The 24,507-nt window shown below is 50.6% G+C and overlaps 1 protein-coding gene and 1 long non-coding RNA gene across 7 annotated transcripts in view; one reads left to right on the top strand and one right to left on the bottom strand.

The window, feature by feature from the left end:
* Positions 1 to 11,378, bottom strand: part of SLC1A7 (solute carrier family 1 member 7) — a 32,616-nt gene extending 21,238 nt beyond the window's left edge. The window contains exons 1-2 of one of the 5 annotated variants that reach the window (XM_065912864.1): positions 11,124 to 11,378; positions 5,253 to 5,493 (exon numbers count right to left, since the gene is read on the bottom strand). In XM_065912864.1, coding sequence (XP_065768936.1) covers positions 5,253 to 5,493; positions 11,124 to 11,175 — 293 coding nt within the window. In that variant the 5' untranslated portion in view covers positions 11,176 to 11,378. The remainder of the gene's footprint in view (positions 1 to 5,252; positions 5,494 to 11,123) is intronic. The other 4 variants (XM_065912841.1, XM_065912871.1, XM_065912857.1 and 1 more) reach the window with 4 other exon arrangements.
* LOC136151614 (uncharacterized) lies at positions 1,404 to 22,358 on the top strand. Of its 2 annotated transcripts, XR_010660069.1 has the most exons (4): positions 1,404 to 1,905; positions 4,895 to 4,970; positions 5,311 to 5,395; positions 21,513 to 22,358. It is a non-coding gene; the product is annotated as an uncharacterized lncRNA (long non-coding RNA). The 2 variants fall into 2 exon arrangements; XR_010660068.1 differs by lacking the exons at positions 5,311 to 5,395; positions 21,513 to 22,358 and adding an exon at positions 9,014 to 9,069.
* Positions 22,359 to 24,507: the final 2,149 nt, after the last annotated feature.

The raw sequence follows: 24,507 nt of genomic DNA, 5'->3' as shown, positions 1-24,507 counted from the left end.
CCATTTCTTAGTTCCCTCTCCTGGTCACCTGTACTCCTGTTTTCAACACTTGGTGGGCATCTGCTCTGGGCCAGAGCAAGGGTGAGGCGGCTGCTTTAACCTCCCTGCTGGTGTCTTCATTTTCTGCACAGCCTCTCAGAACCTCAGAGCTAGAAAAGGACTCCGAGAATGGCTATCCAGGGCACTCTTCCCATCTGTCTGTCCTAAGATGACTGATGAGTGGATGCAGGGACCTTTATTCTCCTGCCCTCCCCACCGCACGCCTCCCCCCGCCCTCTCTCCCCACCAGCTCTCAGTCCAATGCCTCTGCCCAGAGAAGTTACTTAATAAAAGTGGATTGAAGCATGTATATTATCTGTGGTGAAACAGACCACCAGCCCAGGTGGGATGCATGAGTCAAGTGCTCGGGCCTGGTGCACTGGGAAGACCCTGAGGAGTCGGGTGGAGAGGGAGGTGGGATGGGGGATCGGGATGGGGAATACGTGTAACTCTATGGCTGATTCATGTCAATGTATGACAAAACCCACTGAAATGTTGTGAAGTGATTGGCCTCCAACTAATAAAATGATATTTAAAAAAAAAAAAAAGTGGGTTGAAGGCAACTAAAGTGACTACGCCCCTTCCCAGGGCATCCCCCTGCCTCTAGGCACATCCTGGTCACCCCATGCTACCCTGCTCTGATCCATCCTTCCCAAACTCACTGGCCTCCCCCTTCTCAAGTAGAGCAGCCACCCCCTCAGCCTGGAATCAAGTCTGCAAGGTTGAGCTCTACACCGTCCTGCCAACCTCGTCTCCCAGAACCTGCCTCCAGAAATTTCTGCCCATGCCCAGAAGCCTCCTCACTGGCCTCTAGGCCTTTGTGTTTCAGAACCACAGAGCTAGAAGGGATCTTGAAACCCACTGGGGGAAGAGGCCCGGGAAGGGGGCTGGCCCCCAAGAGCCACACAGCAATCCCATAGAGCTGAGACGAGGGTCCCGGCGGGAAGCACGTGATCCCCCCCTGCAGCCCCGCTCTCTGACTGAGACACGGTGACAGCGATGTCCAACCACCCAGCTTTGCAAAAAAAACTTGCTCAGGGTTGAGAGCGACTGGGGGAAAAACCTCAAACCAAAAGTATCAATTTTCACCACGTGAAAAGCAGCTGAGAGCAGGGACTCCTCCTGGAACATTTGACTCTGACATGTGTGTATGATCCAGGGCCCTGAGCCCCTGAGCAGGGGAGGCCGTTGGGGAGGGCGGGGGCTCCCCGTGCGCCAAGACTCCTTCCACCACAGGGAAAGGCTGTTTCGAATCATAGGCTCCAAGAAATGATGACTCATAGGCACCAAATCTTAGAAATAGTGGGTCTTAGACATGAAACTTCTCGAAATTCCTCTGCCCTTGGCTTCCAGGACATCAGCTTTCCTGGTTCTCCTCCCGCTCCAGCAGCTCTGCACCGTCCTCCAGGGTGGCTGTGGGCAGACTCACCCGGGCCTCGACACCTCCTGCTTGGCCATTTTCCCCGTGTCAGTGCCTCAAACCCCACTGGGGCTTCAGGCCCCGGTGCAACAGATGTCCCCGCCTCCCACGTATGCAACCAGCAAGCACTCAGCACCTCCGCTGTGTGGGTCTGCTCTAGGCTCCTGGATACAGCAGGATGATTTTTAAACAACTGGCCCTCCCGGAGCATACTTTATTCCAGTAAGAGAGACAGAAATACACAGATAGGGTAATGGCAGGCACTAAGACCGGCTATGAAGAGAGAGAGGCTGGGAGGGCCCTCTGCAGAGGTGTAAACGGAGCATGAGAAGGACTATCCTGACAGAGGCAGCGAGGAGGCCGAGGTGCTGAGACAGGATCCTAAGGACCTTCCGAGGGCTGTATGGAGGCCAGCAGGCTGGAGCCAGGAGAGAGTTGGAGTGAAGGTCAGAGGCCCAACCTGTACGTGGTGGGGTGGATCATGATGGGCCCATAGGCCACGGTGAACACTGTGGATTGTGTCAACCTGTGACAGGTTGTGAGCAGGTTTATAAAGGATCCATCTGACTGTTGTGCTGAGAACAGACTGTAGGGAAGCAGAGAGAAAGCAGGTGACCATACTGGACCCTCAAGAGAGAGGTGATGGTGGTCTGTGCAAAGGTGGAAGTGGTAGAAGGACAGAAGGCATAAGGTTTAAGATATTACAGAGCTGGCAGAATTTGCTGAAAGACTGGATGCAGGACATGAGAGAAAAAGAGACACCAGACTAAGATGGGAGGACTGAGGAAAGGACAGATTATGGGGAAAATCAAGTGTTGAGCTTCGGATGTGCTCATTTTGAGATGCCTTTAGACAAGTGCATGGAAGAATCTGGAGTGCAGGTGAGAGGTTTCCGCTGGAAACAAGATTTGGCAGTGTCAGTGTACAGAAAGTGTACAACACCATCGTACTGATGGAATCACCAGGCAAGTAAAGGTGGCTACAGCAGACCTTGCCTGTAACTCTTGGCCCTATGGGTGAGAAGCACACAGGAGGAACAAAACTGCAGGCACTTTTGTGATCCTTTGTTCATCACGTATCCCAAAGGGTTAAAAGAACCTGGAGAATGGAGACGATGGAGGGAGTGGTCGCTTGATTGTACCAATGGCCCCTATTCATTGATGCCTTGTCACGCCTGGATACCCAAGTGGCTGAGTGGTAAAGAATCTGCCTGTCAGTGCAGGATGATGCAGGAGACATGGGTTTGATCCCTGGATTGGGAAGATCCCCTGGAGTAGGAAATGGCAACGCACTCCAGGATTCTTGCTGGAAAATTCCATAGACAGAGGAGCCTGGCGGGAGGGCTACAGTCCATGGGGTGACAAAGAGTCAGACAGGGCACAACGACTTTTTTGCCTTGTCACATTGCTATCCCTTCCCACCCTAAGTCATGGCCACATGACTCTTCTTGGCTGATAGGATGTTAGTGGACTCAGCAAAAGTAGAGACTTACAAAAGCACTGGCATGTTTCTGTTTCCCTCTCTTGTTCCTCTATCTTCCTCATAAGGACATGCCCAGGCTAGCTGTCCCTTGGAACCCCATCACCACCATGAAATAAATCCAGGCTGGCCTGCAGGAAGATGAGGGAACGTGAGGAGCACAGCTAGATCTAAGCCAAGATCATCCTGTAGCAGCTCTTCCCAGTGGAGTGGCCAGCTGCCTGCAGACACATGAGCCAGCTCAGCTGAGCTCAGTCCAAGTCAGCGGGAACTTCCATCTGACCTGTAGACATGTGGTGGTTGTTTTAAGGCACTAGGTCTTTGGAAGATTTGTCACACAGCAACAGCTGACTGATACAGAGGGCAAGGGTTACTCGGGAGAAAGAGAAAGGGAGAGAGAGGGATTGTATGCTGGGCATCTACCCCCATAGGGGACGAGAGAACTGCTTCTCCTTCACTTGAAGTCAAGAGAGAACTACTCAAAGACCTTGACTGTGTCTTCTAGGATCTGCGGCGTGTAGGACCTGGTGCCTGACTCATGTCCAAAGGACCTGGGAAAGGCCTGCATATCCACAAAGGATGTGTGCATGTGTGTGTGTGTGTGTGTGTCTGTGTGTGTTCCACAGGGCAATGTGAACTTTGCAGAAGGGACTCTGCCTAAGAGGATCACTGGAGTGAGTAGTGGTGAGGTGTCCCCAGACACCAGAGATCAGGGCTGAGGAGGGCACCCTGAGCAGCCAAATGGTGCAGGGAGTGTCTGAGTCAAGGGGATAACAGGTGAGAGATACCAGTGATAGGAGGGGCACCAAAGAGCCCACAAAGTCTCCCCTGAAGAAATACAATCAGGGAGCACCTACCCCAGCTCACTCCACTTCCAGTGAAGGAGGACTTTGCTAGCCATCCCTCTCCCTCTCTGTTGTGCAGCCCCAGAGCTAGCAACAGGGAAGTAGATAGAGCAAGAAAGAAGGAAAAGCCTGCTATGACCTTCTTCCTCACTCCGATTTCTATGTCTGAATCAGCAAAAGGCTAGGACAGGATCTGTTTTAAATGGAATGAGTTTAGAGTTTTATTGTTAGGTTGAACTGGATTTCTTACAAGTTTTCTTTTTCTTTTTTTTTTTTTGCTTGTGTGGTGTGTCACATGGGATTTTATTTCCCCAGCTGGGGATGGAAACTGCATTGGCGGTGGGGAGTCTTAACCACTGGACCTCCAGGCAAGTCCTGGACTGGATTTCTTATATCTGAAATTGGCAAGAAAATGGGAGGGACCAGAAGAAGTCCACAGAGCAAGTTTAGTGGGACACCCTGTTGAGCCCAATAAACTGTTTCCAATGTGGTGCTTCCCTAGGTTTAGTCCCAGCCCTGCTGTCCATACCCACACTGTCCTGGGAGACCCCTTTGCCATCAGGGTCTTCTTAAGGCCTCTATCTGCTCTTCTCTCAACCTCCATCTCTGGCTCAGACTCCCCACAGGATTCAAATCCAGCAGCCAACCACCAGGTGACACCTCCCCCAGGAGATCCACACCTGCTCCGCACTGTCCTCTAGCCTGGCGACCACGCTGCAGCCCACTCAGGTGCCCAGGCCAGACACCTTCATACCTTTGAAATCAGCAGCCCCACCTCCTCCACGTCTCCCCCCATCTCGCCGTCTGCTGCTGATTTTACCTCCTGCGCAGCCTTCAGTCTTCCTTCCTCCCCCAGGCCCATTGCTACCACCCTGGCCCCATCCCTTCCTCTGTCTTCCTCTCTGGCTCTGCGCCCCCAATCCTATCCACCAGCACTCTGGCAGACAGAGTAAGCCTTCTGAATTGGATCATGGCACTCCTATGTCTAAAACCCATTTCCTGTGGCCTTTAGGGTAAAGGTTCCTAAAATTTAGGTTCCCAATGCTTTTCATGGTCTGGCCCCAACCGACTTCTCCAGCAATGACTGTCCACTTCCCCCTTTACACCTCAGGACCCAGAATGGCCCGTGACTTCTCCCTACAACACTGCACCCAGCTCAGGACTTCTGTGCAACTGTTGCCTTCCTGGTGAATATCCTTACTGCATCCCCTTTGCCCGCCTGCTCATCCCGTCCTGATGGGGGTGGGTGGACAGTTCAGTGTGAGCCCATGGGGAGCATGGGGTGGAGGGGGCAGAGTGTGGCCTCTGTGGAAGACCCTTTGTGACCACGAGCGATCAAGAGAAGACTCTGAGCACCTGTCCCCACCCACTCTCCCGCTCCTTGGGTGACAGGCAGGGCTGGGCCTGTGGAGTCAGCAGCCCCACCCGGGTGTGGCATTCCCAAGTAGGGTGCTGGCTGCGGGGGTTACCGAATGAGGTCCAGCAGGGGGTCGGCTGAGCTCATGATGGGCTTCCCACTCTGCTCAGTTGTCTCCTTCTGGGCTGCGCCACCTGGATGGATGATGGAGACCATGATGATGCCCACGATGACCGCCACGAAGGTGGTCCACAGGTAGTACGCCACGGTGAGGATGCCCAGGCGGCTGGAGGTCTTGGCATCCAGGGAGGCGAGGCCGGACATCAAGCTGGGAGAGCGGTGGGTGTCAGCGTCTGTGGGTGGGCAGGCCAAGCACTCAGGTGCACCCACTCTCACCCCCTCCTTGCTCTGCCTGGCACCCTCGCAGAGCTCCTGGGAATGAGCAAGCATGGGGATCCTTCCACCCCTAATCCCCTGACTCCATCGAGCCCCCCTCTGCTCTTGTCCCCTTGCCCGGTGTCATCAGCCAAGCCCATTCACACTTCTAGACTTTTCCACATGTTCTTTCTTTTGTTTTCTGTCCTCTTAGCAACTCCCTTCAGTTGCCCAACTCCTACCCAGCAGATGAGACCAAGCTCAGTCTTGAGTGAAATCTCTTTGGACTACCTGCCTCTCCCCCAGAGTTAGGAGCCCATGGGAAGAGTCCCTACAACTCCTGGGCTCCTCTCTCATGACCCTGGTTGTCACTGTCTGTCTCTCTCATCAGATTGAGGACGTGTGAGCAGAGGGGCAGGTCTGTGTGTCCTTCGTGCCCAGCATGGGTTTTCGGTGCTGCCGCATGAAGGTGGTTAATGCAGGCTTTTGAATGAACTCATGACTGAGCCTGAATGAGGGAGTGAGTTAGAGCCGCAGGCTGGGAGTTGGTGATCTTGCTCTGTGACCCAGGCGTCCATCATTGGACATCAGGAGCTGCATCTATAAAATGGAGCATGGTTAGATTTTCCCTGAGAGGTGCCACCCTGTGGCGGGCCCAGACTCTCCACGTGGGAGGTTGTGAGAAGGGTCTTGTGGGTCTCCTTCCTCTTGACTCCTCCCCACCTCTGCCTGCCACCCACCAGAGCAAGTCAACCCTGGAGCTATTCTTCTCATGGCTGTTGGGGCGGGTTGGGGCGGGGAGTCGGGGGGTGGGGTGGGGGGGAGGTTGGGGGTGTGCGTGAGGGGGTTGAGGGTGTGGGGGGAGCAAGTGAGGTCAGTTAAGGAGATGCTTGCACTTTGCTTTGCTGCCAAAAGGATTTTTCCCCAAAGCCCTTTCATTCTTTCAGATAAAGGAAGTATTTGTCTGTTTTTAATCATGTAAACAAGAGCAGATAATCCCTTCCCATCCACCTCCTCTTATCATTAGACTGCAGCAGGCATCATCTAGCATCAGAGCTGAGCACAGAAAGCCTCTCCCCCACCCCAGGCTGTAACCACTGCCTGTGAGCACCCAGATCTTGCTGTAGCAAAGGCTCACTCCCCTTTAAGACACAGTTTAAAGGTCTCCTCCTCCAGGAAGCCTTCCCTGACCATCAGACAGGGGTAAGACCCCTTTGCTGGGATGCCACTATCCCTGTGCTGTCCCAGTCCCACCTCACTAAGCTGTTGACTATTTACTGAAGGCGCCTCCAGGGCTGAGCCTGGGTCTGTTTCAATGCTGGGCCTGTGGAGCCAGAACCCACACTCCAGAACTGCTAGAGTGTAGTCTGCTGAGTGAAGGAGTGAATGAATGAATGAGTCAGATATTTACAATCTCCATTCATGTCTGTCTGCCAAGACACCATATGTTAGTGATGGGCTTAGGGTGGGTCTTAAATGTAAATCCTGAAGGGCTGGTAATGAGATTTAATGGAGAAATGAGGGGCTGCCCTGCAACATTATCCATGAGAGAGATTATCCCCAGACGAGGGCCAGCACATCAGCTCAGGGCCAAATGGGCCTCTGACTGTAACAGACTCCCGCAGAGCCAAGTCCAACTACTGCAGGCCATAGGGAAGCCCTGGCCCTGAGCCAGGACACTAGTGGCTGGCTGAACTCAGTCCCTAGCTCCAGGCCTGTCCTCTTTCACCCTTGTAGTTACTTAGTCCTTTAGTGCATGTCCTCAGAGAAGGGCAGTGGCACCCCACTCCAGTACTCTTGCCTGGAAAATCCCATGGACGGAGGAGCCTGGCATGCTGCAGTCCATGGGGTCATGACGAGTCAGACACGACTGAGTAACTTCACTTTCACTTTTCAGTTTTAAGCATTGGAGAAGGAAATGGCAACCCACTCCAGTGTTCTTGCCTGGAGAATCCCAGGGATGGCGGAGCCTGGTGAGCTGCCGTCTATGGGGTCGCACAGAGTCGGACACGACTGAGGTGACTCAGCAGCAGCAGCAGCAGCAGCAGTGCATGTCCACTCTGTGCCATGCCCTGTGCCCACAGAAGGAAATCAGAGTCCGTCCCTCAAGCAGCTCCTGCTCTGGGAGGGGGGTGGGGAGCAAGACAGACCTGGACCCTCGAGACATAAGTGGACTCCAGGACATGATGTTTGCATCAGTACCACAAGGGAGGGGACAAGGACATGCTGTCTTCATTCGGAGGAGGGAGGGGTCACTTACAGCTAGGAGAAATCAGGAAGGGTTACTTGGAGGAGAGGGCACTGGAAAATGAAGAAGATTTGGAGATGGGGGCAGAGGTGCCAGGCAGTGGGAAACCATGAGCCAACAGGGAGGCCAAGAGGCTCGAAAGCGTGGGGACACCGTGGTGCTTAATGTGGTCAGAGCTCAGGTCATATTTGAGGTTGGGTGACATGTGGGGCAGAAGGGATGGACTAAGCTCAGGTGTGGGAGTGGCCTTGAATGCCAACCCAAGGAGGACACAGAGGAGGGTAGGGTTTAACAACACATCTAGTAGGATTTGCTGGAAGTCTGAAAAGGGAAAACTAAACATTCCTTAGATCTGAGAATATCAAAGTAAACAAAGTATATAGGGAAGTAGTATTTATAAGAGCAAAAACAGGGGGCCATCTTAAATCACTGAGGCAGATTAGATTCAAAGTTACAACCTATCCATGCAATAGGGTTCTATGAAACCATGAGAAGTGATGGTTTCATTGGAAGTGTGTTCCTATTTAATGTCAAGTGGGGAAAGCAAAGAATGAGACCGTTTGCCTCTCTGCAGGGTGCCCTGGAGCTTCTGTGGTCCAGATAAACATAGATGTGCTTGAGGGATTGTGCAGGAGAGGGGTGTAGGTGAAAATCAGACCCCAGAAAGAAGCAAGGGGCCCCTCAGTAGGTCACCCCGAGGAAGGAGAAGTCTCACCCGGGGTTAGTGCCCTCTCAGGAACAGACCGATGTGCTAAGAAAGGGAGTGCCAGTTCTGGATCCCGCCCAAGGGACCCCCGACACGGGGGCTCTGGAGAGGAGAGCGCTAACGGGTAACATGGAGAGAATTCCTTCACCCGGGACCCAAGCGGGTCCGCTCTGGAGCCGTGCTCCCAGCCCCCAGCATGGAAAAGCTTTCCCTACTGGCTGAGGAGAAGTGGCAGCAGCAGTGGTGAACTGCTGACACTATGACAGAGCAGACCTTCTCCTCCCCTCCCCAGGCTGACAGTATGACAGAGCAGACCTTCGCCTCCCCTCCCCAGGCTGACAGTATATCAGAGAAGACCCTCGTCTCCCTTCCCCAGGCTGACAGTATATCAGAGAAGATCCTCCTCTCCCCTCCCCAAGCTGACAGTATGACAGAGCAGACCTTCGCCTCCCCTCCGCAGACTGACAGTATATTGGAGAAGACCCTCCTCTCCCCTCCCCAAGCTGACAGTATATCGGAGAAGACCCTCCTCTCCCCTCCCCAGGCTGGTGCCAGCAGTACTGGGGTGACCACAAGTGATGGCAGAGGCGGAGGAGAACCGGAGCTGAGTGCGGAGGGCCTGCATTTCACAGGAGACAGCGGCCACTCCTGGAACTCACAGTCACAGGAAAGGAAGTTCAAGGTCCCGCCATTCAGCTGGAGGGGGTTCTTTGAGGTGTAGACTTTGGGGCCAAGCTGTTAGTTAAAGTGGCCTTTCTGAGAACCTGCTTAGGTCACATGGTCATGCACAGTGAAAAAACAAGAAAATTTACCAGTAGCTGTCTTTGGGTGGTGGGATTATAGTCAATTTCTGTTCTGTTTTTATTGTTTTTCCACATTCTCTATTATTTCTAGAATGAGCATGTCTTACTTGTGCAATTAAAAACACAACCACAAGTAGCAGTAGCCACAGAGACCATGATTTGTCTGGACCTTAACTGTCCCCAAACACCTGAACATCTACCTCATTGGATCCTTAATCTCCTGTGTCAGTATTTCCTGATGGGATGATAAGGTGAACCACCCTGTAATGTAAAATTTTTTTACAGTCACAGTAAAAAAAAAAAGAAACAAGTGATGTTCATTTTTGGTGGAATTAACTTTAATATTTTAATCCAGTATATCCAAAATATTATCATTTCAATGTGTAATTGATAGAAAAAGCTTATAAAAACTACTTCTGGTTTTAAATTTTTAAATTTAAATCAATTTAAAAAAAGAAGTTTAGTTTTTCTGTTGCACTTATCCACATTTCAAAGGTTCACCAGTCACTTACAACCAGGGACTGCCTTATTGGGCTGCATAGTTTAAGTCACAGATAAGAAAAATAAGGGGGTGGAGACGATTGACCAAGCTGCCCAGCTGGTCAGTTGTAGAGTTAAAATTGGGACAGGGGTTTGGGGTTCAGCCCTGTGGGGTTTCCCTTCTCCCACAGTGACTCCCCATGATACAGATCTGGTTTAACTCCTGTGGAAGTATAAGGCCTTCCAGATTTGGCTAATCATAATTTTAGTGTGATTCAGTCCATGTAATACCTCTTTAGTTCAGCTCTCAGAGTTCATGACCCGCCCTGTGGCCACTGCCCTCAGAGTTGTGGTAGTGAGCTCCCCATCTTTGGAGGTATCCAAGTGGAGGCTGGGTGGCCACCTGTTGGAATGCTAGATCAAGGCTTCCAGACTTAGTGGGAGATTCTATGAGGTTGACTTCAAATGTTCCTTCTGGCTCTGTGATTTATAGGTAGGGAAGACTCAGTAAACTTGCCTTCCCAACTCCCAGAATAGGGATGCTCCTGGGAACCCCCCACATCCTCAAGGGCCCTGGGAAGAGCTTCAGGAAACCCAAAATTCTGGGACTCCCTCCTAAGCCATCTGGCCACCCCGCCGGGCCCGGGATTATGTTTCAAGAGATTGATGTGATTGGGGAGTTGACTGGCTCCTGGGCCCTGTCTGTTGCAATCTGGTAATCTGGTAGTTGCTCCACTTGCAGGGGTAGGGGAAAGGAGTTGCTGTTGCCAGGCTCCTCCAGGAGGGAGAAAAAGGCTGCTACTGACCCTCACCTGTTCTCATGCACACCCCCGAGGTGAGTATCGTGACCCTACATAACCAGAAGAGGTACCCGCTGCTCCCTGCACACTTCACTGTGGAGGGCAGACAGCCTGCTCAGACTGCTGGGGGCCCCGCCTGTCAGAAGTCCGTGGTGGCTCCCTTTGGCCCTCAGGAACTGTCCACACTCCTTCACGGCCTTAGAATCATTCTTCTCCTCACTGGTACCTCTCCAGCCACCCTGCTCTCACTGCTGCTCCTTGAACCAACTTTGCACTGGCCGTTCCTTTAGCCTGGTACCCCTACCCCACCCCATGCACATCTCTCCAACCCAACTGGTTTCCACTTGCGCTTTCCAAGTTCAGCTCAGACCTCAATTCCTCTGGAAAGCCTTCCCTGGCTGTGGCCATCTCATTCACTTCCCCAGGGCACCCTGTACTTCCCAGTTTGTTCCAAGGCACTCTGCTGGCACACTCACTTCTGAATCCCCAGGGACCACCCAGCTCTGGCACTGGGCAGGCTGGCCCACACACATGCTGAGAGAAGCAGTGAACAGTGAGGGAACGCTGTTACCTTGCCGCTGTCTTCCCTGCTTTGTTTCTGGTCCTCTCCTGCTGCCGCCCATTTTTCTAGTCTCCACTCAGGTACCTCCTCCTTCTGAGGGCCTCCTGAGCCCGCCAGACCAGGCCAGGCAGCTCCTGGTTGCCTGCACACAGCCCTCACTGTGTGGGAGGCTTGGGCACGTTCCTGAGTTCCCACTGGATAAAATAGGGATGTGCCCAGTCATTCAGTCATGTCTGACTCTGTGACCCCATGGACTGTAGCCCACCAGGCTCCTCTGTCCATGAAATTTTCCAGGCAGCAATACTGAAGTGAGCTGCTATTTTCTTTTCCAAAATGGGGATAGTGATTGTTTACTGTGAGGGTTAGTCTAGGTTTAGAAGAGTGCCTGGTACATAGCAAGTAGTCAACACATTCCAATTACTAGGATACCTCTGTGCTGTCATCGAATGTTCATGGCCACCTGCCCAAGCAGACCGTGAGCTCCTCTAGGGAAGGGCAGAATCTGGCTCAGTTCTAGGTCCTGAGAGCTCAGGGCCTGGCCTGGCATGGGTGCAGGTTTGCTGGTGTGTGTGTGTATATGTGTGTGTGTTAAGCTAGGGTGAAATTCTAGACTAGATTGTGAAAGGGGGTGACTTCTGAGCTCTGATGACCGTGAGCACCCACTGTGGGCTCTGGAGAACAAGTCACCAGGACCAGCCTCGGCTCCCTTGCCAGGTTTAGCAAAGTGCCCCTGGCACTGTGTGTCCGTGTGACATTGAGGTAGTTGGCACAGGGCCTCCTGAGAACTGTGAGAATGACTATCACAGGCAGAGCCCTCTTCGAGTGCTGAGAACCTGGGAGGGTCTCTGGAGCTGTACTTTGGAGCTCTCCCTTCAGCCTTCTCCTTCCCGGTTGTTTTTATCAATGGCTTGGCCAATGGCACTGACAGCATGTGGATCAGATTTGTAGAGGATGGGAAGCTGGGAGGAACAGCCAGTGTGCTGGATGAGGGAGTTGGAACTAAGCAGAACTCAGGCTAGTTCAGTCTGACCTGATGAAAATGAACACGGACACATGCAGAGCCATACTTGGCTTCAGCACCCCAGAGAGCATGAACACTGGGGTGGAGAAGGGCTGAGCCCCAGCTGCAGCACGCGGAAGGGGGACTTGGGGGGTTTGTTTGCTGCCAGCTTGGTGAGTCACTGGGGAATGAGGCTGCCGAAGGGCAGCCTGTATAGCTAGAAGCCTGGAGGGCTTGCTGAAGAGGCTACAGACCTGCCCTTGACGTTGAGACCCTCTGGAAAAGGGACAAATGAGGGAGGTGTGTGTCCCAGAGAGGGCAGCTGGGGTAGGTGGTGGGGGACAGTGATGCCAGCCTGGAGGCCAGGGGCTGTGGAGCATAGAAGAGCAGACCCGGGAAACACTGGGATCCATGAGAAAAGCCATGGGGAAGCAGAGCTCAGCTCAACACCAGGAATAACTTCCTAGAAACATCTGTCCTGCCCTGGAAGGGACCTCCTTGAGAAGTAGTGAGCTCCCAATCACTGGAGGTGTGCAAGCAACTTGCTCAAGTCACACAGTGAGTAAGTAGATTTGAACCTTGGTCTACCAGCATGACAACATCCACAATCACAACATCCTGCACTGGGAAGTTAAAGACAGGAAGGAGCCAAGTCCTTGGGCTCTGGCCTTGGCTGATCTAGTCAGGGAGGCTCTACGAAGCTGGCCTCTGGGTGCAGCTGCAGGCAGTTCACCCAACAGGCAAGAGATGGAGGCATCCAGGGGTCCGTGGGAGTCCCGTCAGCCCTTCCAAGTACTCAGGTCTTTTTCCTTCCCCTGAGCGGACCATAGACCCAGCAGCTGACAGCAAGTGCCACGTTAGCACTTCCCTGCTGTCCCGGCCACACCCCCACGCTCAAGCCAAACTTCTTCTGAGACCTAAGGCAGGATGCCTAGGCTCCCACTTGGCTAAGGTCTAGGTCTCCTGGCTCCAGCACCCCCTTCCCAAGGGTGAGAATTACTCTATCATCTTTGTTTGCATACCTCAGGGGAGAGAGGACTCACTACCTTCACTGTGGGCTAGTTATACTTATCAGTATGACATCTGCCTCCAGGGAAGAGAATTTCTACACTGAGCCCAGCCCTGCCCCTGGAGCCACGCAGACCAAACCTCTTTGGTTCCACTGTAGACTCCATGGGACCAGGGTGGGTGGGAAGGTGGGGATGAAGTTCAGGGCTCAGAGTGTGGGAGGAGGAGTGAGAGAGGGAAGAGTAGGGGTGGCAAGGAGCCAGGCCTGGATCTGGGGGATGCTGCTGTGTCCCCAGCTGCCTTCTGGAGGTCCCCCTTCCCAGGCCACTGGCCATGAGAAGGGGATGGATTGGGAACTTGCAAGTAACAAGCATGAATTCAGTCAAAAGCAAAAGCAGTTGCAGCCCTTGAGAACTCATGTCTGGTCATATGTCAGTCTCAACCACTTTTCACTAGGAAGGCTGAGTTCCCAAGAGCAGTAAGGGTCCATCCAGTTTCCAGTCTTCTATCCCTTTATTTTCCGCGAAGCAAAGAATGTCAGGTGGAGGGAGCCAGTTTTCCCACATGTGACCGTGACTCAGCTCTGTGGCCACAGGTAGTCACCTCCACCATTAGGAATGGCTTTCCTGGGACAACCGTCATGACTGGTTATGACCAGTGCCTCTATGCCATGGTTAGGAGGGAGAGAAAGAACCCACCCAGGGGATATGGGAACACAGGTCCTCTACTTCCCCTCCCTCTTCCAGAGGGGCGGCTAGTGTCTAGTCCAGCTGGGCCCACCTGCCCCAGGCTCTTGAACCTGACCCTCCCCATACAGTGGTTGTCCACAGAGGAGAGTAGCAGGAACTTTTTCAAGACCTCACCCACCTCCCCAGACTCACATAGGTTCCCAGAATGCCCCATGCTGAACACATGCTCTGCGTGTCGTGGGCTCCTAAAAAGAAAGGAGGAGGGTTTGTGGCCTCCAGGTGGGTGGAGAGAACTGCAGGCTGGACATCACAAAGCCCTGGGTTGTGGTTGGGTTGAGAGAGGCTAGAGCAGGTGTCTAGCCCAATCTGGGAATCAGGCTGGAGTTCCCATAGGAGGTGGCTGCTGAAAAGATCCTTGAAGGATGAGTAGGAATTCTCTAACTGGAAGGGGGGAAGAGCCTGGGGGTCTGTGATGGGTGATAAAATCTGGAAGTTTTTCGAAGTCACCAAGCTGATGGTCTGACCCCACCCGCAGCCCACAGCTGGGCTTTGTTTCCCCTCCTGATGAGTAAGGTGATCAGCTGACTGGGCAAGAGGGCCAAAGAGTGATCCCAGGGCTCCCATCAGAAAGGTCAGCAGGGCTCTGCTAAGAACATTTGCCCCATGACTTGTGGGGTAGAGTTCAGAAGTGCAAGCTACCCATTCCTCCTACCTCCCTCCCACTGACTGTCTACCCTGGGACGCCCCAGGAAACTGCCCCTTGCAGACTGGCTCTTAAGCCAGACTTCAATGGCGGCTTGGCCCAGAACCATCTCCAGTAAGTTAGAACGTGGGTGTTTGGGAGTTGTCTGCCAAACTAGAGTTCCTCAGGAAGGGGGAGAAGGGAGGTTTTGGTTTCTTTGGCCAAACATGACTTCCTCATTCTGAGAAAAATCAGTCTAAAATTCTTACAATAGAAAAGAAATAGATATACATGTGCACACATACACTCCCACAATACACATGTAAAGATCTACAGCACACATTCACATATTAACCCACACACTCGTGGATTTATCTGCTATGATGTGGAGCTAACAAAACATTCTGCCATGTTCAGCATCAGTGAGTCACAAACACATGGATTCAGTTTTCCTTGAATGATGCCTGGTTTAAGACGTTGAAGAATGAGGGGAGAGGAGAGTTTGGCAAAAAGCAAGTGGAGATTTGGAGGCCCTAGCTGGATCCAGATGCTGATTTGACCCACCCCTGCTTCCTTGCATCACTCTTGTCTGGGGATGTGTGAAAACAAGGCTTAGATGACCTCCCAACATTAGAAGCAAAGTCCAACCTCACTGGGGCCAAAATGGTCCCCCTCCCCCCATAGCACCTGCTGGGAACATCTTTGTAAGTTTGCAGAAGGCATTGTGTCTATTTTATGGTTGAGGTGAAGAGTGTGGTAAATAACAGGTGTTGGGGCAAATCTGGGGGCTTCCTTCATGGCTCAGACAGTGAAGAATCTGCCTGCAATGCAGGAGACCGGGGTTTGATCCCTGGGTTGGGAAGATCCCCTGGAGGAGGGCATGGCAACCCACTCCAGTGTTCTTGCCTGGAGAATCCCATGGATGGAGGAGCCTGGCGGTCTACAGTCCATGGGGGTCGCAAAAAGTCCAGCATGATGGAGTGACTAAGCACAGCACAGCAGTGAGGTCTCTTCCAAGAACATAAAGGAACAGAAAGTTGCCAGTATTCTTTGGGTTAAACCATAAATGTAAATTGGGTTAAATAATAAATGTAAAGCAAAAGGGATCCAGGTAGCAACAGTGATATTACAGGGAGAAAATGGGAAAGGAAGGCTCCAAAGGCTTGACTTTTCTAATGAAAGAAGGTGTAATTAGCATGGAATCAGTCAGCAGTGGAGCACAGAGAAGACAGAAGAGAGTGGTAAGGTCCTCAGTACAGTCCAAGTACAGTGCCATGGCGGGTGCTAACCATCAGACTACTAGTTCCGATGCCAATGTAACATGAGGCAGAGCTTTCTAAATTTTGCCTGAGGCTTCTGTGTTCCGTGCAGTTGAGTTCGTTTTTAGAAGAATTTTTCAAGCGGCAATTGTGAGGCAAGAAGGCACACAATTGTGGGGGGGAAGGGAGAGACTTGTAGTTTGATGGAAGCACCCCTTCTTGAGACCTTAAAATCTGCCGAGTTATGGAAAGGGCCCTAATTTGCACGAGAGACTCAGGGGCCTTCTGAGAAGAAAGAGACTAAAACCCTAGCCCCTGCTTCTTGCAATTTGAAGTTAGAATCAGGGTTTCCTAGGGCGCCCATGACCAAGGTCTGCAGCACTAAAGACCTCCAAGGCTAATCTCAGAGCATGGCTGAAGTTGTTTTGAAGAACCACAACTGAGCTCTCTGGTATGACCGAAGAGCCAGAACTGAGCATCCCTGTGGCTTGAGCAGGTACATGTACCCGCAAAGGGCCGTGTTTAGGCTGGAACCAATCCGTGCAGGACCTGTGCTAAACAGTGACTCTATGTGGAAGGAACCAGAGCAACAGGCTAGTGGCAAGATCAGATGTTCCAGTTCTCTCTTCACCTATTAATATTTATAAGCCGATCTTGGCCAATGGGTGCAGGCCTCAAGAGGAAGAAAATGGGCTTCCTGTTTGTGCATATTCAGCCTCAAGTCAGTACATAAAGCAAAAACCATTCATAATTAAATTTTCCCTTGAAGATCCCTTAAATTGTTTGTAAAGTTCAGGAGGTATATACTTTCATTCAAGACAGTTTTCCTCCCAGTTTTGGGTTGCTGTTTCTTTAGGTGATCACCAGCTGAAGTGGACGGCATTCACTTGGAGGCCATGATGTGAAAAAGAAATCATACAATCCTCTCTTCATGGCCTAGAATCACCACAGCCATGTGGGGAGATGCTCACTCTGCAAGACACGTGGGAACTGAGACTGACTTAGGGTGAAGTGGACCCAGCTCTCCCACGGTAGAGGCACCCAGGACATAGCTCTTTGAATGGGGGAAGCCATTTGTCTCCTTTAAAAGATTTTCTCTCTTTTTCATACCACATGTAATTGAATTCACTAAATTTAAATGCATGAAGGATGGAACTCCACCACCTGGGCCCTGAAAACTAAAAATGGCAAATTTAGACTCATACAGGTTATACCGTTACATAATTGTCCTGCCAGCACAGATTTAACCAGTGAGGTCCCCAAGTGATGAGTCTACAGGGAGAGGTGCTCTGGCCAGAGGCTGGGTGCATTTGTCCTCCTTGGCAATTGTATTTATCTCTGTGGATGAAGAAATTGACATTTGGTTTATTTGGCTGCTTCTTGCCGGTATCAGAGGACAGGCATGACCAGTTCAGGGGCTCAGATGAGGTTGAGTTTCTGAATCAGTAAGCCAAGGACCACACCCTGGGCCTAGTGAATTCACTAATAAGAAAGACAAGAACAAACATTTTCAGGAAAAAGAATAGGGGCAGAATTAGGGATGTGGGATGATAGGATTGTTTGTTATCCAGTGTTTGTAATTCGCTTATGTAACTTTTTAAAGTGCAAACCATTTTAAAAAGATAACTCCGAATCATTGTTCAAACGTTGGTCATAAACCTTGCCTGAATTCTGCCTCAACTTCTTCTACTGCTCTTTGTTCATTTAAAAAGCATTTCTTAGGCACATATGATGTACCAGACCCTGTGATGTCCCTGAGAAAGAGACGAATTCATATTCTTCAGGATCCTTTTTATGGTAAGGAGGTTGTCCGTGTTCAGAAGACATTCCTCGATGAGCCACTAGGAGCAGAACCTGGGAAGCACCTCCACCCAACCCCACTCCAGGAATAGGGCGTCAGTGGAGATGACTTATAAAGACAAGGAGGGTAGGATTTCTGGCTCGTCTTGAAGGGGTAGAGAGAAGGAAGGTATAGAGACAGAAAACAGGTGGACACACCCTAAGGTGACCCCTAGTGATTCATGCCCTTGTCAACATAGAGGGGGACTTAATTAAGAGGTGAAGAGGGCATCGTGGGAGGGGAGCAGCCTGAGCAGAGGTGGTACGTGGCATGCTTAGAAACTAACGAGGGGACCAGCCTGATACCAGGGGCTCGGTGTAGGGAAGGGAGGCAGATTCTCCAGGAAGAGGGGAATGGGTGCCAGGATTTGGGACCCCAGCTTGCAGGTTACTGGAATTGAAGCAAATGTGCCTTGCTGTGTATCCTTGCACTGCCCTGGAGCAATTTACATGGCAGGAAGCCTCTGTCCCTGGGGGTACAGCTTGGAGGCCCGGGAACAGAAGAGCAACAGCCCTCAAGCCAGGCTCTTCAGCTATCCAGCCAGAAGTTCTGATCCCAAATCATCACAGTTTCTTTTCAAACCATTAGAACACATGTGGAACTTTTAAAACAAACTCATTTGGGCCCTTTGGCAGTTCTGGTTCAGCAAGCTGGGAATGAGGCCTGACAGTTGAATTTTCAAATTTGCTTTGGTGATTTTGCTCTGTCCTGAGCGACAAGCCCCAAACCAGAGTGGCTGCTCCTTGAGGATAAAAATGCCTGGCCCTGAGCTGGTCAAGAGCAAGAGCTCAGGGAACCATGGGTGATGGATGAGCAGATGGATTACAGACCAGTTGAAGCTAAAGGAAGACAGGCTCAGGGATGGAGCAGTTAGGCGTTTAGAAATGTGTCGTTTTCTCTCAAGAAGGTTTAATTCTCCCTTAATAGGGAAGTTTTACAGCACTTTCATTTTTCAGTGACATGGTTGCTCTGCACCAGCCCAAACTGTATAATATAAACACATGAAACATATAAACATGCACTGGCTTTTCTCAAGTTAATACCACATTCCACTTTCAGCCAAGAGAAAGCGCTTGAGTCTGGTGGCGTGAGACCAGGCCTTTGAGAGCCAGGACTCAGAGAGCTGGATGGGCCTAAAATCACTGGGTAGCCTGGGTAAACTGAGGCCCAGGTAAACTTGCCTGCCGCAAGATCACCTGGTGATTGTGGCAGAAGCAGACCTAGGACCTAGGCCTTTGACCCTGACTTCGGGACTTTTTTTTAAGTTAAATAACTTGCCCAAAGTCACACAGCTAGGAAATAGCAGAGCCAGGATGTGAACCCAGGCAGGTCTGCCTGATTCCAGGGTCCATGCAAGGGCCACTTCATTTGAAGTGTTTCTGTTATGAGTAAGAGGCAACACCCTGGCCGTGAGTAAGGTCAACAATAAAGGGTGATGAAGATGCCCCATAGTATTGCTATACAACTGGGGAAAAGGAAACAAAACAACAGAGTCCTGTGGTCCTCCGGCAGCATGTTTATTTAGCTGTTGTGTAATTGTCTATTTCCTCATCAGTCTCCCTCACAGCCTGTGAGCTCCTAGTAAACAGAACCTCATTCATCTCTGCATCTACAGCATTCAGTACAGGGCCACATGCCAGAAAGCACAATTGTTGAACTCATTAATCCACTCAGCAAGTATTAATAAGCACTTAAAACGCGCCAGGCATTTGACAAGTTCCTGGGTGGAACCTCAACAGAATATTGCCTCTGCCTCCACAGAAAGTATAGTCCAGTGGAAGACAAGTTAACAATGACATACATATAGAATGATAACACATAGTAAGTGCTAAGCAAGAAAAGGAAGAGGGCATGATGGGGGAGAGTGAAGGTGGTAGTGAAGGGGGATGGGTGGGGAGGGCCTTTCTAAGGCAGTGACATGGAAGTTGAGATTTAAAGGAAGAGGAAGGGGAAGACATGGAAAGTGTTGGGGAAGCAGGCTCCAGGCAGAAGGAAGGCCCTGAGATGTGTGGAGACCCTAAGATGGGGAGGGTTCGGTTTGCTTACAAAACTACGAGGCCAGGATGCTGGAGTGAGTGAGGCACGAGACCAGGTGGAGCACAGGCTGGGAGGACCCTGAAGGGCCTCCTAGTTAGGTTAAGGATGTGAGGTTTATACTAAATGCCATGGGAGCCATTGAAGGGTTTTAGGTGAATGAATGGCTGGCCGGATGGGCTTTTCATGAGACCATTCTGGACACCAGGTGGAGAAGAGATGGGAGGGGAACAAAAACCCAAGCCTGGAGACCAGTGACGTCACAGTGGAGTCTGCACCTGTGGTGGGGATGACGATGGGTTCTAGTTGTGGAGAAGAATCAGCTGGAGTCACTGATGGATGAGCTGGGGTGGGGAAGAGAATAAACACAGAGGTTTGAATAACTGGGTAGGTGGAGCTGCCACTTACTGACAAGCAGAAAACAGGAAAAGGAATGGGTTTACAGGGCAAAAATCTCATGTTGATTATGCTAAATTGAAATCCTCATGAAATATCAAGTCAATATCAAGGCAACGTCCCAGGTGGCACAGTGGTAAAGAATCTGCTTGTCAATAGAGGAAATGCAGGAGACATGGGTTCGATCCCTGGGTCAGGAAGATTCCCTGGAGCGGGAAATGGCAACTGGCTCCAGTGTTCTTGCCTGGGAAATTCCATGGACAGAGGAACCTGGTGGGCTACAGTCCATGGGGTCTCAAAGAGTCGAACATGACTGAACGCGCGCACACACACACACACACACACACACACACACACACACCCCGTGTCAGGTAGGTAGTTTGAGTAATTCTCAGAAGGGAGGTCGGGGAGGTCGGGGGTCTATAAACCTGGCTTATAGGTGGTATGTTAAAGCCATGAGGACAGATGAGAAAAGGCCTGAGAAATTGCAATTCAGAGGTTGATTAGAGGAGGGGTGAAACTGGGATGAAGGGGCAGAGAGCAGACAAAGCTAGAGAGTGTAAGGTCATAGGGAGGAGTGTTTTAAGAGGGAAAGAGTGACCAATCATTTTATCAAGTGTATGAAATGTTGTGAACAGGTCATGCAGAGCAAGAACTCAGAGTGTCCTTTGGATGTAGCAATAGGGAGGCTACCGGTGACCTTGACAGATTCCCTGACTTAACGAATGACTCAAAAGATCCATGAAGAGGAGGCAACCACTGAAGACGGTTGAGGAGTCAGGGAAGGCTTCTGGAGGGAAATGGCCTTTTAGCAGAGCCTTGAAGGTTGAGTCCTGAGAGACCCAAATGCTGCCTACATGCAGCTGAACTGAGCTTGGCAAGGTCTCCTACAGGCAGCAGAAAGCACCATTAGTTGGCCTCTTAGATAATGGGGGACTATTATCTCTGCCACCCTAGAGGGGCAGGGGAGAGGAGCTGGCTCCCTCCTCAGCAATAGGGAGGCCAAGAAGGCTAATGACCCTGCCCAGGGGGACAGAGCCCCCTACATCCAGGAGCCCCCTGAATCCAGGTTTCAGGGTTTGTCCCCTTCCCTCCCTACACACAAGTCCTGGGAGGTAAGGGTTCTAAACCCATGGTCTCAGAGCAAAGGGCTCTTGGCCACCATCTGGAGCCACCAACTCATTATACCCCTGAAAATTCTGAGACGTAGAGAGGACCAGGGCCTCGGTCAAACTCACCGGCACATCTGTGGTAGAGACCAGGTGACCTCCAAGGATTTGCACTGGCCCTCACCCAAGTGGGAAAGACTGAATGCTTCAGCCTGGCATTCAAGGTCTTTCATAATGAAGAGCCCATCCTCCAGTTTCATCTCCCACCTGTCTGCCCTCAAAGCCTGTGCTCAGTCCTTGAATGTTTAGCAAATAGATAGCTTCCAATGGTCCTCACAGCAACCTTTTGGAGTAGATTTTTTCTTTTTTCTTATTTTACAGATGAGGAAACTGAGGCTCAGAGGAGTCTAACAACCCGTCCAAGTTTCTGCAGGCAAGTACAGCACATAGCTGAGCCAGGATATCATCTTGTGATCGTTTCCAAGGTCACCTTTACCCCACGCCTCGCTGCATTCATCACCTAGAGACTCTCTCCCTGAACTCCCTGAACAGGAGCAGGGCCTGAACTCCCTGACCCTGAGCTACACTGGAGTCAGGTCAATTTCTAGGACTCCAAATCACTCCAAATTAAGTCAACAAAGTGTCCACTGAAAGGGACTGAAGCAACCGGTGCCACTGAATGAGCCAGACTCCAGCAGCCCCTGCCCCAGCCTCCTCCCCACAAGGACCCTACAACCATGCCATCCAGGGCCTGCAGTCCAGACACCCACCGCAGGAGCAGGGCCCAGACAGAATCTGTACAGAAGCCTCTCCCGGAAACCGCACCCCAGCCCTCCCAGCTGAACACCTGCCCCTCACCTGGAGACTACCAGTGGGAGGATCAGCATCTTCAACATCCTCATCAAGAGCTCTCCCGGAAACTGGAAGTAACTAATTTCCTGAAAACACAGCAAGAGCTGGGGTTAGAGCAGATGATATGGACTTCACAGTTATTTTATAATCTTAAGAGCACCATTTCACCCATATTCTCCTGTCTAACACATGGACAGCAGAGTCCATGGAGAAAATACTGGCTCTGGAGTCAAACAGACTTGGGTTCCAATCTTGACCCCCTGTAAGTAGCTGTGTGACCATAAGCAAGTTACTCAACCTCTCTGAGTTTTTCTCATCTGTAACATGAGGGTCATAACCATTTCATAGGGCCACTGGGAGGCTTAATGAGAGGATGCACATAGAGCACTTGGCAGAGAGCCTGGATGAGAATAAATGGTTGGTAATCACATTAAATCACCTCTCTCCCCTGACTCTGTACATTCATCCTCCTAGCCTTGCTACAAATCTGTCTGAAATGATGATACGTGGCAAGAGGGCAGGGTTGCATACTGTTCACACATTCATTCAGCCCATACTGTGCCAGGCTTCGTACTGGGCACTCAAGAGTGAATGAGGCACAGTTTCTGCACCAGAGAAGTTGTCGGTCTACTTTATGAGAACACTGACTCATAAACAGACCACAGCATTCTTGAGTCAGTTTCCCTTCTGTACTGGGTCTCCTCACCCCACGCTTTCATAAATGCTTACCAGCCCTTTGAAGGAGGGCTCACATTTAAAATGCTGAAAGAGAGAGAATCGGATTGGTTGGTGAGACACCACTGTCTGTATTAAAGAGCCCTTCCTGGGCACAATTCTTACAACAAGCTTCCTCATAAGCTGCTGGTTTCCCCTTATCTGGGGGCCCCTGGATTAGAGCACCAGGTCCTTGCCCAATCTGCTGTCTCCAGAGTAACTGGTCACATAACTGGAACATGATAACTGAAGAGGAAGGTACCCCGAGGGACAGTTAAGTTTGAATTTCAGATAAACAACAAATATTTGTTCTTTACTTATACTAAAAATTATTTGTAGATGGTTTTTTGCTTTTGTTCTTGTTTTGCCCCAGTCACACAGCTTGTGGGATCTTATTTCCCCAACCAGGGATCAAACCCATGCCCCCAGCAGTGGAAACACAGAGTCTTAACCACTGGACCACCAGGGAATTCCCTTATTCATTGTTTATCTGAAATTCGAATTCAACTGGATGTGTTCTTTTTAAAGTTTTTAATTTAATTTAATTCAATTTTGTTATTTCTGGCAATGCTAGCTTGAGTCCACTTTCCTCAGAGGGTAAGCTTGTGGGTGAGGCCAGTACAAGACTTTCAAACAAACACCATATGACTTAAATTTTTGTACTTATAAGTTGTTGTTTTTTTGTAAACCCAAAGTCAAACATAGCTTTGGTTATTGGTCTGATACTTTGAAAAGCCCCAAATTATAGAATGTTGGTGCTGAGAAGGGGTTTTAAAGATCTTCTAGTTCAGCCGCCGACTCATTTTATAGATGAGGAAGCTGAGCCAGGAGAGGGAGGTGATTTGCCCACAGAGTGAGTTAGCAACAGTGCAGGACAGAAATAGGGCCTGCCAGTCCCCTGCAGGGGGACTGGCAGGACAGAAATAGGGCCTGCCAGTAGGGCCTGCCACTACCATTTCCAACACACCCAAAAATCTACTTTTAAATATATACCCACTATGACTTTGTCTTTTGAATTAATTTTAATCCATGTATATTGTTGTTCAGTGACTCAGTCACATCCGAATCTTTGCAACACCATGGACTGCAGCATGCCAGGCTTCTGTGTCCTTTGCCATCTCCCTGAGCTTGCTGAAACTCAAGTCCATTGAGTCAGTGATGCCATCCAACCATCTCATCTTCTGTTACCCTCTTCTCCTACTGCCTTCAATCTTTCCCAGCATTAGGGTCTTTTCTAATGAGTCAGTTCTTCGCATCAGGTGGCTAAAGTATTGGAGCATCAGCTTCAGCATCAGTCTTTTCAATGAATATTCAGGACTGATTTCTTTTAGGATTGATTGGTCTGATCTCCTTGCAGCCCAAGGAACTCTAGAGAACTCTCCAACACCACAGTTCGAAAGCATCAATTATTTGGTGCTCAGTCTTCTTTATGGTCCAACTCTCACATCCATACATGACTACTTGAAAAACCATAGCTTTGACTACACGGACCTTTGTCGGCAAACTAATGTCTCTGTTTTTTAGCATGCTATCTAGGCTGGTCATAGCTTTTCTTCCAAGCAGCAAGCATCTTTTAATTGCATGGCTGCAGTAACCATCTGCAGTGATTTTGGAGCCCAGGGAAATAAAGTCTGTCATGGTTTCCATTGTTTTCCCATCTATTTGCAATGAAGTGATGGGACCAGGTGCCACGATCTTTGTTTTTTGAATGTTGAGTTTTAAGGCAGCTTTTTCACTCTCATCTTTCACCTTCATCAGGAGGTTCTTTAGTTCCTCTTCACTTTCTGCCATTAGGGTGATGTCATCTGCA

This window comes from Muntiacus reevesi, chromosome 1 (assembly GCF_963930625.1).
Source record: "Muntiacus reevesi chromosome 1, mMunRee1.1, whole genome shotgun sequence".
NCBI classification, from domain to species: domain Eukaryota; kingdom Metazoa; phylum Chordata; class Mammalia; order Artiodactyla; family Cervidae; genus Muntiacus; species Muntiacus reevesi.
The sequence above is the reverse complement of the archived record's forward strand: the minus strand, read 5'-3'. Positions and strand labels throughout refer to the sequence as shown.